At 39.2% G+C, this 13,917-nt stretch overlaps 4 protein-coding genes across 4 annotated transcripts in view; 3 read left to right on the top strand and 1 right to left on the bottom strand.

Moving 5' to 3' along the window:
- Positions 1-235: 235 nt before the first annotated feature.
- LOC106328688 (probable sucrose-phosphate synthase 2) lies at positions 236-4,989 on the bottom strand. The gene is made up of 13 exons (XM_013767180.1): positions 4,625-4,989; positions 4,459-4,548; positions 4,034-4,278; positions 3,873-3,936; positions 2,907-3,611; positions 2,720-2,824; positions 2,498-2,629; positions 2,239-2,415; positions 2,053-2,106; positions 1,907-1,969; positions 940-1,833; positions 725-852; positions 236-645 (listed from the first exon to the last, which is right to left on the bottom strand). The coding sequence occupies exons 1-13, from the start codon at positions 4,805-4,807 to the stop codon at positions 366-368; spliced, it is 3,120 nt and encodes a 1,039-aa protein (XP_013622634.1). The 5' UTR covers positions 4,808-4,989; the 3' UTR covers positions 236-365.
- A 1,048-nt stretch (positions 4,990-6,037) lies between these two features.
- Positions 6,038-6,496, top strand: LOC106329640. The gene has a single exon (XM_013768326.1). It carries the CDS (start codon positions 6,038-6,040, stop codon positions 6,494-6,496), a length of 459 nt encoding a protein of 152 aa, XP_013623780.1.
- Positions 6,497-6,724: 228 nt separating this feature from the next.
- On the top strand, positions 6,725-7,618 carry LOC106329639. Its single transcript, XM_013768325.1, has one exon. The coding sequence runs from the start codon at positions 6,725-6,727 to the stop codon at positions 7,616-7,618; it is 894 nt and encodes a 297-aa protein (XP_013623779.1).
- Positions 7,619-12,113: 4,495 nt separating this feature from the next.
- The window catches only part of LOC106329638, a 5,329-nt gene continuing 3,525 nt past the window's right edge, over positions 12,114-13,917 (top strand). Inside the window, exons 1-2 of the mRNA XM_013768324.1 lie at positions 12,114-13,310; positions 13,388-13,532. Of these exons, the coding sequence (XP_013623778.1) occupies positions 12,400-13,310; positions 13,388-13,532 (1,056 nt within the window). The 5' untranslated portion in view covers positions 12,114-12,399. The remainder of the gene's footprint in view (positions 13,311-13,387; positions 13,533-13,917) is intronic.

Raw genomic sequence — 13,917 nt, 5'->3', positions numbered from 1 at the left:
TAGTTATTGTCTTGCAATCTTTTGTATATTTAGTTGTGATTACAGTGATTCGTATTTAGTCGCATTCTACCAATGATCCGAACAAACACCCGTACGTTTAATTACATTTACCTTTTGGACAATTCTCAAGGGATATCCGAAAATTAGTTGATAAAAAACATTGTGTTTTTGACATTCATGAGATTAAATCTATGCAATTACGATTTTACCTAGCTTTTTCCAATACATCACTATGAAAATCAAACACAAAAAATTATATTTTGCTCAATATTATACAATGTTATCTGTATAGTGTATTTCTTATTATCAATTCCACCATCGTGGCATGTTGGTACAAAAACTTTCTTTAATAGAGGAAAACAGCTTCAAGGCTTGAGGAGATTTATCCCAAGCTTCCCAAGGGCGGCCTTAATAGCGTCACGGCCACATTCGTCAGCTTCTGTTATATTAGGACTGTTGAGTGGCGTAACGTCTTCCATTGGGTAGCTTCTGTTGCCGTGCAGCTCGCGCAAGTCACTGGCTATTCCTTTTAGTATCACAGTTTTGTGAACCCCTCCAAGCAAGCCTTCGTAATCTGTGTCACCTGAATCTCCCACGAACACCACCATGTTCGATAAATCAATCCCCCACCGCACTAGCAAGTACCTGAAAAAAACACATAGAGCTCAAACACGAACCTAAACAGTTGACGTGTAGATATGATTGGTTTACGATCAAAACATACCTAAGGGCTTGAGATCGTGAGGCAAGAACAGGGATCACGTTCAACCTAGCTCCATTCTGGCAGTAAACCACATTGCAACGTAAAGCTTGGATTCTCATCAACTTCCTCAGCTCCTTCATTGGAGGAATCTGCATATACATAATAGATTAAACGAATCAATGGAGTCTCTCTCAAGAAGAAAGAAAACTCTAGCCTGAGAGTGAGAGAGTATTTACCGAAGCAGGATCTTTCACTTTGAAAGATAAGCAGTAGTTAGTCGAAGAAGCTTCATCCTCACACAAAATCTCTCCTTGTTTCAGCTTTTTCTTCGCTTCAACAGAACTAATCCAACGAATCAAAGTCTTCCTCAAATTCTCCCCACCCCATCGGAACTCTATATGAGAATGGTAATCCGGATCGTGTGTATAAGGAAGTGCGGTTTTATCCTCGGAAGAAGCTGAGGCTGTGAAGTAGAGCTCGCTCCCGCTGTTGCAGATAACAGCGTCAAAGTCCTGTGGCTTCAACCCTCCTGAGAGCAATGTTGTGTGAGTCTCGGATACAGTCATTGAGGTCGAGAGTATAAACCCTGTTGAGTCTCCAGCAACGTCCATAACTGTTTTGACCACCGAGAGAAGATCAGAGTTTGCGCTGCAGTCAACAGAGATGACGAAGATATGTTTCCGTCGTTTCAGAGTTGGCATCTTTGAGTCGATTTTCTCAGTTGAGATCTTCTTTTGCGACAAGGTTGAAACAGCTTTCTCCAGCTTGGCTTTACGTTCAGCGGTGGTGGTGTCTTCAGCGTCTAAGTTGGTATCTACACTACTCTTTTCGCCGTCCAGGGAAAGTTTTAGGTTCAAGGAGATGTCGTGTATGTCTCTGAGGGAGTCGCTTGGCGAATCTGAGTCCGAGTTTTGGAACTCGACTCTCTGCCATTTGGGAGATCTTTGCTTGCAAGAAGCTATCCGAGCTAAATATGTTTTGCAATGCTCTGGCCATGAGAACAAGTGGATGTTCTTTAGGCCGTTTTGTCTGCATCTTGTCCAGAGATGCTTGTCTGAGACCAGTTTCAAGAGGGCGTCGGATATAGCTTGTTGATCATGAGGGTCAACGAGAAGACCATTGTCTAGAACCTGAAAAGTCAGGATCAGAAATCAGCTATAACTCTGCAGTGATGTATAGTGGAAAGTTTTATGGGAAGCAAACCTTTTGAATATCTACAGGTCCTCCGTTTATTGTTGCAACAGTGGGCAGACCATGAGCTCCCGCCTGTTAGATACAGATCTTATTATATAATTTGAAACCATGAAAAAAAATAGATCACTAAAGAGAGAAAAATGATAATTAAGTACCTCGATTAGAGTCAATCCAAATGGTTCAATGAAAGCTGGATTTATAAACACTCCCTGAAAAATAAGATAGATAGATAGAAGCAAATCTAAGTTTAATTTCCTATGTATTATGTATAATATGGGAACACTTAATGATAACTGAATGATACAAAGTGGAGAAAAGTAAACGTTTAAGCATTTTTTTACCTTTGTTTTGGCTGCTAAACGGTAAATTTCAGGAACATCAGATTGTTTGTGATGCTTAGGCATTGCCACTTGACCATAAAGGTCGTACTTGTCGATTAGCTTCAGAATTGATAGCAGCACCGAGGCGTTCGTGGTGGATAACTCATCAATATCATTTCGGTTTCCCATTATCAGTGTCTGCAATCAAAGAGAGAGAAAAAAAGGTGAATTAACTTCCACTAAATCATATGATTATGTGAAGAATAACTGCAGGACGTACAAGGTTAGCAAGTTCACGTAATGGACGGCACTCTCCAAAGGCTTTGACTAGAGTAACCAAGTTCTTTTTAGGGTCTGGCCGAGCAAGAGCTAGTATCATTGGCTTGCGCGGGTTAGAAAAGAAACGCATAATCTGCCCCAAGTAAAAAGTTCACCGTAAATACAAAATTACATCATAATACATAAAACATTTGATCAAAGAGATGATTAGACTACATTGTACCTCAGACCAAATTGGTGGATCAGGAGATTGTGGATCTTCATCATCTCCATCTGCATCCACATCATGTGGTACAATGTGATGAAACTCCATTCCTGGAGGAATCACCTAGGAACCACATGACAACTCTACTCATAAGTCATGGTAAAAAATAAACATCTCTAAGAGGAATAATAGAGATGATACTTACAACCATGCGAGGCATAAACCTGCCTAGACAGCTCACACCCCTTTTCATCCTTGCTCTGAGTTTACGCTCCAAAACCGGATCAAAACCATCGTAAAGCCGCCACTGCTCTTCTATCTCCTGCTTTGTACTAGTAATGACTATCTCAGAAGCGTCAAGACATAACTCCTCAGCCTCTATCCGCCTCATTATTTTGTAGTTAGCATTGATCTCTTCTTTTGGCCGTCCTTGTTTCAGGAGCTGCTCAAGCTTATCACGACCGAGAGAATGTCCGGTGAAAACCATCGGTACATTCAGCGCCCCAGATAGAAGAGCGGCGGAATCACCAGCATCTGCGTAGTGTCCATGAATAGAAACAGGCCACACTTGTCCTCCTCCTCCTCCTTCACCGATTTCTTCATCAAGAGCCTTAGAGATTTTCATAATATAGCTAAGTGCTCTATCAACAAACTCAGGGATATGAGGCCAGAGAAGCTCTTTGGGAACATATTTATCTTTCGGACCGAAAGGTATACGGACGATATAAGCCCCACTACTCTCCCCATGCTCCTGTTCTGTGCTGTCTGTGTCCAGAGGATTCAGCATCTCAGTCGGTTCAGAGTAGCTGCTATCCACATCCGGTGCAGATACCTGCCTGGTCAACAAATCGACACGGTAGACTCCAGGCATTGAGCCCAGTGCTCTTGCAAGTTCCACAACATACTTCACCTGATTGTAGAAGTCTGAATTGAGAAACTTAAGGCTTCAAATGGGTAACATGCAGAATAACTAAGGTGCGGTTCTAATAGTAACAAAAATATATAGATATATGTAGATATGTACAGATTTTTGTTACTGTTAACTAAGGTGCGGTTCTAATAGTAACAAAAAAAAATATCTCTGTTACGGTTAAATTCAGAGTGGTTTTAGCCTTACCATTCAAAGCGTAAGACTAGAATTTTTAAAAATTGCTTGTAGGAAGAAGAGTACCTGGCCACCAGTATCAGAATCCCGACCAAGCTCCATGTTTTCACCACGTATCAAACCATGAAGACTGAAAGACAATTACAGAATGTTTACAACTTAGTCATATATATCACCAGAATACTCACACCATTACTTTCTATTAAAGGTAGAGTATCATTATATACCTTATCAAGACGATGTAAAGCTTCTTCTCTTTGTGTTGAGCAAACCAATTCTCAAACACATCAACAGAGCTGATCCGAGACATCCTTCCTTTGGTGTTGCCATCACTATGAGTTGGAATCTCACCAGGAACATCAGCTTTCTCACCTTCAGAAAAATCTTCTGACATATCAGCAGTTACTTCCTTCCTCGCTTTCTCACGCAAGAGGTGACGCTTAGCAGCACGCTTAGCATTCTTCCCTTCAACCTAATCAAATCACATTTCACAACCACATCATGATCAATTCCTCCACAAATAAAAAGCCATGTTCGTTTTAATGTCACTGCAACTCTTCCTACTAATAATTGATCAGTCGCGCGACAACAAAACAAACAACAAGCTACGACCGATCCTAATTGTTGTAGGTCGCAGCGAAATCAGACTAACCTTTTTCTTCTGACGAGCCAAATTCCAAATCCTCCAGCACAGATTCTCCAACCTCGTGTTCCTCTCTTGCGGACTCCTTGTTGCAGCAGCCTTGAATCAATAGAAAACACTCAGAAACGTTCAAAAAAGCAACAGAGATCATAAGGTGAGTGTGTTATGCGCATACCTGGACCCAGGAACGGTGAAGATCAGTCTCATCGAAGCCAGTGATGACCTCCTCGACGAAGTAACGACTTGGACTGAAATGGCCACGCTCTCTTAGTAGCAAAGACGATTTGGAGTCACCGATCCCTGGTTCCGCGGCTAGGATCGCCTCCAAGTAACTATTCACCCAATCGTTTCCCACCATTTTCGATGGAAGGAGAAACAGAAAGGTTTAAGATATTCGGTGAGTGATTTACTGATCTTCTATAATCAAGAAATTAAATAGTTATATAGTTCGGGTTTTAATGATTTAAGATTTAATTATTGATCGAATATCTGATTATTTAGTTTTGAGATGTGAATGAATGATTCGTTCTATGAAATTAAAAAAAAAAAATGTTAAAACTTAAAAGCGAGATGATGTGTCTCACGCAGAGGCATAAGCATACTGGAAGATTCAATTTGAATATTCAGAAAAGCATGTTACGAGCAGTGAGAGATGTACACTTGGCAAACAGCATAAGCATAAGAATCTTCTCTTTTGTCCTTTGACAATAAGCAATGGAAATATAGAATCTTATTATACGATCGAATATTACGTTTTGAGCTGTCTACATTTTAATTTCTTTATTCATTACTATTCTCCATGATCATGCCACGAATTATGCATCATTTTCTCACATTGGTGGCTGCTTCATGCTATGTTTATTTACACATATACGTTTATGTCAGACGGTGTATCTGTAAAAAAAAAAATAACAATAGAAAGAAGAGCCAAAACCAAGAAAATACTACACCAAAAAAAAAACCAAGTATTAATATTTTAGGTTAAAATATCGTTGTATTTTGTTACAGTTTGAAGTTTTCTCTCTATAGAACCCAACATTTGTTCACACACGCATTACATATTTATTTTTTACTTTATTTTGTATTAGCCTTTCAAATCTATTTATTTTGTATACTTTTTTTGAAACAAAAAAGTTTATATTTAATCTTATTTATATTAATTTTCTCAAAAAGAACATATATATTACTTCTCAGTCATCAGAACACTAGACAATTACTTATCAGTCATCAGAACACTAGACAACAGAGAAAGCAAGGAGTTGCAACTCAGGATCACTCTTGAATCAGAGAACTCAGGATCACTCTTGAATCAGTTGTGGCTGATGCCACAGTGAATAGGGAGTGGCAACTTCCACCTGCTAGATCTAATGTTGCTGTAACCTTGCAAATAGTTCTATCTACTATGACTCCTCCTGCTCCAACCCGAGGAGTTAATAGGTTTCTTTGGCGCAATGGGGCCGGTCATTTTGTTCCTAAGTTCTCTACCAAGGCAACATGACACTCAATCCGTGAGACAGCTCCGATAGTCGAATGGTATTCTATGGTCTGGTTCAAGGAGGAGATACCGAGATGTTCTTTTGTTACATGGATGGCAATACTATCAAGACTCCCTACAAAGGACAGGCTAGCTTCTTGGGGTCTTTCTGTTCCTTTGCAGTGTGTGCTTTGCTCGGCAGGACAAGAGTCCCATCAACACTTGTTCTTCCAATGCTCATTCGTATCAAGGGTCTGGGGCCACTTCTGTGGACAATCCATCCCTTCTGCCCCGTCATCCTTTCTTGAGGTTGCTGGTTTATTATCAAATCATCAGGTCGCTTCTTCTTCAGTTCTATCAGGCGTTATCAAGTTGTTGCTGCAGTGCATCGTCTACTGCGTATGGCGTGAAAAAAATATGCGCATCTTCCAGCAAACATCTACTACCGAAGCCGGGATCTATTCACGTGTCGATCGCCTGATGCGTGATCGACTCATCTCCATTCCACCTTCTACCCCGTTGTCGCCGTCTCCTATGCTCGTCTACTTCCGCCTGCCACCTCCTGATCCGTAACATCTTTTTTAATCTTGTAACTGCTTGCTCTGTTATCTTCTTGTTGTAACAAGTGGTCTTCCACAACTATGTAAAAGAAAAGCCTGGTATAAATCTTTAAAGAGGGTGTGGAACTTTTTCTCAGGGTCAGGGTCTTTATGGGTTGCGTGGTTGCATTCTAATGTGTTTTCTAGGCGATGCTATTGGACGACTGCGGACTCTCAAAGGCTCTCTCCAACTGTGCGGAGTATGATTAGAATAAAAGAGACTGTGGCAGAGTTTCTAAGATGTTCGATTCGTGACGGCAGAGCTGCTAGCTTTTGGTATGATTATTGGACACATATGGGACCTTTGATTGAAGGCTTTGGTCAGAGAGGACCGCGGGAACTCAGGATCACTCTTGAATCAGTTGTGGCTGATGCCACTGTGAATGGGGAGTGGCAACTTCCACCTGCTAGATCTAATGTTGCTGTAACCTTGCAAATAGTTCTATCTACTATGACTCCTCCTGCTCCAACCCGAGGAGTTGATAGGTTTCTTTGGCGCAATGGGGCCGGTCATTTTGTTCCTAAGTTCTCTACCAAGGCAACATGGCACTCAATCCGTGAGACAGCTCCGACAGTCGAATGGTATTCTATGGTCTGGTTCAAGGAGGAGATACCGAGATGTTCTTTTGTTACATGGATGGCAATACTATCAAGACTCCCTACAAAGGACAGGCTAGCTTCTTGGGGTCTTTCTGTTCCTTTGCAGTGTGTGCTTTGCTCGGCAGGACAAGAGTCCCATCAACACTTGTTCTTCCAATGCTCATTCGTATCAAGGGTCTGGGGCCACTTCTGTGGACAATCCATCCCTTCTGCCCCGTCATCCTTTCTTGAGGTTGCTGGTTTATTATCAAATCATCAGGTCGCTTCTTCTTCAGTTCTATCAGGCGTTATCAAGTTGTTGCTGCAGTGCATCGTCTACTGCGTATGGCGTGAAAAAAATATGCGCATCTTCCAGCAAACATCTACTACCGAAGCCGGGATCTATTCACGTGTCGATCGCCTGATGCGTGATCGACTCATCTCCATTCCACCTTCTACCCCGTTGTCGCCGTCTCCTATGCTCGTCTACTTCCGCCTGCCACCTCCTGATCCGTAACATCTTTTTTAATCTTGTAACTGCTTGCTCTGTTATCTTCTTGTTGTAATAAGTGGTCTTCCACAACTATGTAAAAGAAAAGCCTGGTATAAATCTTTAATATTTACACCAAAAAACAACCAGAGAAAGCAAGGAAAAACAATTAAAAGTAAAGTAATGCGGTGAAAGTAGAATTAAGAAGCTATCTGAGCGTCAGCCTTGGAGCCCTTTTGAGATGGATACAAAATTACAAAGCTTCCCTAATCTAGCTCCGTCTTACTCAAAGCACGTTAGAAACTCTCCTAACATCACCCGTGTCGATGTCATTATCATTCTCCCTATTTTATCCTTCCACAAAAAAACAGACCAACCACGTTGATTTTACAGACTCATATATAAATCATGTTTAGTTTACCATGAAGAGGATCTTAATCATATCATACACGTATCTTGATATAATCTATACTATTATTTGCGAAGTAAATTTTTGGAATCGAGCTCTCACGTTAAAAGTTAGACTGGTTAATGTCGTTGTTACCCTTAATAAATTTTTATATATAATAATTTAATTAAAAACGAATTTTATATTAATAATTTCAACACAATAATTAGCATATATATTTTAATGAAATTTGCTGTCATATATAAATTATTTTATGTTTGGTATAAACTTGTTAAGAATATATAATAACTTAACATGTTGTTTTTGAATTAACAAAATATAAAATAATAAATATCTATAAGAAGATTATGCCCGCACATGCGGGCAAGACACCTAGTGATTGTATAAAAGAGAATATGATTAGTATCTTCATCTAAGAAATCTATACTACTACGCCGTAAATTGTTTTTGTCTTCTAGATGGGCCTGCCCAGTTGTTAAACCATAGTCCAATTTTTGACTTATTCTTTTGTTCCCAATGATTGTGATTAACACATGAATAGAGTCTTCATGAATGAGATCTCTTCTGACTTTTAAACCTGACTTCGGCAGTTAATAATTACACTTCTTTGATCCTCAATTTCTTTTTTATTTTTTCCGACGGGGTCTCATCTCACACTAAACGCCAGTTGACTTTGAATATTGCGTCTCCTATTTCATTTTTTCTTCTCGGGTATGTGAACGTGATTTGCGTAAATTTGCATCCGAATCGAATTTAGAAAATTCATAGTACACCTTCTTTATAGTGAATGGTTGTAGATTATCTAGGACTATGAAGAGACATGGAGATAACAAAAGGTATCTTGTTTGTGTGGATGGAAAGATTTCTATTATCAAGAAGAGAGAAACTCACAAAAAGAATGTGAACGAGGTCTCTTTTCTGAAGAAGCCAAAGTGAAATTGTGCCATAGCCTTGAAAAATAAAAGTTATATAATCTCTTTGTGGTTTTTCATAGTCACATGTAGTGTCTGTGGATTAGCTCTTTCTCAACCTAAAGTTAAAGAGTTATTTACGCATCTTAATGAAAGTATGTGGCTGTGGGCTAGTCATCACTCATTTCTCGTTTCCCCACCTCAACTGCTATGTAATTGGTAATCAAATTTTTAACGAATAGTTTCTTATTCGTTTTAGTTACAAGAACATTTAAGGGATACTGTTTGATTAATAGCTTCTACTAACATTTAAGGTATTTAGAGAATGATTACTGACTATATTCAGACTATCAGTAGTCATGAAAAAGGTACTTGCTTAACGGAACAAAGCAGGAAAGAACAGAACACACGAGCCTTGCCTCTTGTATTTAATGGTCATAACTATCGAAACGGTTGCATACAACACATTAATCATATTTAAGATTAATCATATTTAAGACCGTCATGTGTTTCTCTTATTTTAAAATTTTGCTACATGTAGCTAGATGTCAAAACTGGAATTAAGTATTCAAGAACGATTTTTTTTAATATTTAGGTCTCCTTGATCATTGAACTGCCGTTGTTGACCGTTCTTCACATTTATTTTTGGAATGTGAATAAACAATAGTACTAATATCAACTTAGAATTCATCAAGACTAAGATCGTTGCTAAGAAAAGATGAATCATAAAAAAATAGAAGCTTGCAGATTATGATTGTGTGGGGGAAAATATTATTTACGAAACTTATGAATATTAGTTACGAAACTTATGATCTCCGTCAGTCTTTTAAATAATTGATATGAAATGACTTGATGACTTGATGTCCAATAATTGTTTTCTGTTTTGTTTGGTTGTCATCATAACTTATATAAGCAAATATAAAATTCAAAAATTTAATATGGACTTGACACCAAAATTCTCTATTAACTTGCTTGTTAAGCCATCTTATTTCTTTAGAGAATAAAATTCAAAAGAGAAGGTCTTCGAATTCAACAAACACAAGCTAAAAGGAAAAGGACCACATAGGAGGTGTATCTCGCAGGAAAATATGTTGATATTATATAGTCATCTGCTTTTGTTAAAAGTCGGTTTGACCTGAAAACATAACCCCACATACATGTCAGAAAAACAAGAGAGCAAAAAGACGTGTGATTAGGGCGTGGAACATTTGAGAACACACCTTAGTATGATTGATGTTGATTATTAACAAAACGTCCTACATTTCCCTATAATGAGCTAGCCAAAAATGATTTACAGAAGTTATAGAAAGAAATGATGAGACCTCTTTTTTCTTAAAAACTTCAAAAGTCGAAAATAATAAAAATAAAAGAGAAAGAATATTAAGTTGGAGAAAAAGAAAAAAAGGAGTATCAAGAGTTGTTTGTAAACTCACGCTTTGGACACAAGCAACCCTCTATCTTCGAGTCTTTTTCAGAAAGTTCCAATCCGCCACGCAAAATACACTCACTTTCGTCATTTTCTGACTCCAAAACACCAAACGAATGTAACCGTTTCAATTAATTTACTAACAGCATTTTCAGTTATTTATTTTTTAATTTTTTTTTGTAATCTTCACTCTTTTATTTATTCGGAAAGAGTCTTCAAACCATTGGAGTCACGAGATTGGACGTCAGAAGCACCGCTCTACCAGCCATCAAGACGGTGTAGACCATCTCCAATGTATTCTTCTATTTTTATTTCTATAATACACAACAAGAAAACACACTGAATTCCGACGGAGGTTCCGACGGACACCAAGGTCGTCGGACATTTGTGACGGAATACTGACAAATTTCTGACCAAATCCAAAAAAATTAAGTCGTCGGAATTCCGTCGGCCATTTCCGACGGAATCCCGACGAAATATGGTTCGTCGGAACTTTCCGACGACTTTTCGACGACATTCCGATAAAAAATGTAACCGTTGTAGTCGTCGGAAGTTCGTCGGTATATTCCGACGAATTTCCGACGACATTCTGATTAACAGCAAAGTCGTCGGAAGTTCGTCGGAAAATACCGACGGAATTCCGATGAACCATGTGACCGTTGCCGACAAATATATATGACCGTTGTATAGCCGTTTGAGATTGGACAATACCGACGGAATTCCGACGGACTGCTTTACATCCGTCGGAATTGGTACTGAGCAGATGGTACATGATCATTATAGAGGGGAAGAACCAAACCCCGAGTCTAGGAGTTTTTTTGACATGTTGGATGCAGGAAAACAACCTTTGTATCAAAATTGTAGAGATGGTCATTCAGTCTTATCATCTGCAACTAGATTAATGGGTATTAAGACAGACTATAATTTGGCTGAAGAATGTATGGATGCGATTACTGATTTTGTCAAAGGTATTCTACCTGAGGATAACCTTGCACCGGGTTCATACTACGAGGTTCAGAAACTTGTTGCAGGTCTTCAACTACCGTATGAAGTGATAGATGTATGTATTGACAACTGCATGATCTACTGGAGAGCGGATGAGACACGGAATGTATGCAAATTTTGTGGGAAACCTCGTTATCAGGAGACGAGGGGAAGAGTTCCGATCCCATTCAAAAGAATGTGGTATTTGCCTTTGACGGAAAGATTGAAGAGGTTGTATCAGTGTGAGCGCACAGCAAAAGCAATGAGATGGCATGCAGAGCATTCCACAAATGGTGAGATTAGACATCCTTCAGATGCAAAGGCTTGGAAACATTTCCAGTCAACATATCCAGAATTTGCGGAAGAGAGAAGAAATGTTTATCTTGGATTATCTACTGATGGTTTCAGCCCATTTGGAAAGCATGGAAGGCAGTATTCTCTATGGCCAGTTATTGTGACACCGTACAACTTACGGCCGAGCTTGTGCATGCGACGAGAGTTTTTGTTTCTCTCAATTCTCGTCCCCGGGCCAGATCATCCTGAAAGATAACTAGATGTGTTTCTTCAACCACTAATATACGAATTGCAACAACTATGGGCGCATGGTTTTGAGACATACGATGTTTCGCGCAAAGAAAACTTTCAGATGTGGACAGTACTTATGTTGACAATAAGTGACTTTCCAGCATATGTTATGTTATCTGGATGGACAACACATGAGAAGCTATCATGTCCATATTGTCAAGATGACACAGATGCTTTCCAACTAAAGAACGTAAGGAAAACGTGTTGGTTTGACTGTCACAGACGATTTCTACCACCTGATCATCCATACCGCAGGAGTAAGACTTCGTTTACGAAGAACAAGCAGGTGTTTGATGGTCCACCTAAGGAAGTTAGTAGGAAAGATTTGTTGAAGCAGTTTAGGTATTTTGATGCATAAAGGACGCCAGATGTAGGTGGACATGAAAACATTCGAGTCAATGCGGTTGGAGAGCTACATAACTGGCACAAAAAGAGTATTTTCTGGGATCTGCCATATTGGGAGAGTCATCTATTGCGGCATAATTTAGATGTCATGCATATTGAGAAGAACTTCTTCGATAATCTGATGAACACAGTCCTTAACATCCAAGGTAAAACGAAGGATAATTTGAAGTCAAGGTTGGATTTAGTCGATATTTGTGATCGTTCTGAACTTCACGTTGATGAGAACGGTACGGCCCCTTTTCCCATTTATCGGCTGGATGGTGCTAGAAAAGAAGAGTTCTTTGATTGGATTACAGAGAAAGTGAAATTTCCTGACGGATATGCATCAAATTTGGGGAACTGCGTTGATAGAAGCGAAGGAAAGTTTATTGGCTTGAAGAGTCATGATTGTCATGTAATTATGCAGCGCCTCCTTCCGTTTGCCTTTTCAGCATTATTGCCACGTAATGTTCATGAAGCAATTGCAGGCACTAGTGTTTTTTTCCGTGACTTATGCAGCAGAGTATTGACTGAAGAGGGTATTAATAATTTGAAGACAAACGCACCAGTCAGCATGTGCAACCTTGAGAAGATATTTCCTCCATCATTCTTTGATGTAATGGAACATCTTGCTATTCATCTCGCAAGAGAATTGGAACTTGGTGGTCCTGTGCAGTACAGATGGATGTATATTTTTGAGCGTTATATGCATCATCTGAAGAAGATGGTCAAAAATCAAAGCAGGGTGGAAGGATCTATAGTGGCACAGGTGATCAATGAAGAAACTGCAATCTTTGCTGAAAATTATTTTCCACCAGAAGTGCAAACAAAACACCGAAGACCTGCTCGGCATGATGATAGAGGGGAGAGAGCAACATATCATGTTACTGTCCCAAGCATGTTCAAGGAAATAGGACGACTTAGTGGAAAATTCACGAAGCAGAGACTTACGGACACTGAGAACGCTCATTTGCAAACATATTTGCTCACCAACTGTGAAGATGTTCTACAATATGAGAGGTAAAAATATTTATTCATTTATTGTTAGATTAATATTCAATAAATTTATTTCATATTGATAATATTTTTGTATATAGTGTATATATGGCGGAGTTGCGTATGACTCACAGGCATGCAACAGAAGATGAGCTTCGACAACTTAGAGATAACGGATTTGCTGCGTGGCTTCGTAGTTATGTGAGTCATATATCATATTACCCTATTTTCGCGAATTGGCATTTAGTATATTTTAATTATACCTACGGAATACCGACGAACCCGTGTCCGTCGGAATCCTCGGATATAATAACCCTCCTTCTTCCTTCTTCGTTATCTCTGCGGCCTCTCTCTCTCTCAAAACGTGAAATCTCCGGCGATTTCTCCATCTCTCCGGCGATTCCGGCCCTTCTCCACCTCTCTTCACCGGCGAATCATCTTCTCACCCTCATATCTCTTCCCCAAGCCCCAAATCATGTAAGAATCATCCCAAACCTTCTTTTCTCGGATTTTAGGTTGTTTGATTGATAGTTTAGGATATATAAGTTAGGATTGTTGTTTGGATTGTTGTTTTATTTTTTTTTGAACATTTTTTGATTTTTAAAAACGTTTTTTGATTTTGTAAAACGTT

This window comes from Brassica oleracea, chromosome C3 (assembly GCF_000695525.1).
Source record: "Brassica oleracea var. oleracea cultivar TO1000 chromosome C3, BOL, whole genome shotgun sequence".
Classification (NCBI taxonomy): domain Eukaryota; kingdom Viridiplantae; phylum Streptophyta; class Magnoliopsida; order Brassicales; family Brassicaceae; genus Brassica; species Brassica oleracea.
Note: the sequence above shows the minus strand (reverse complement) of the source record. Positions and strands in the feature narration are given on the sequence as shown.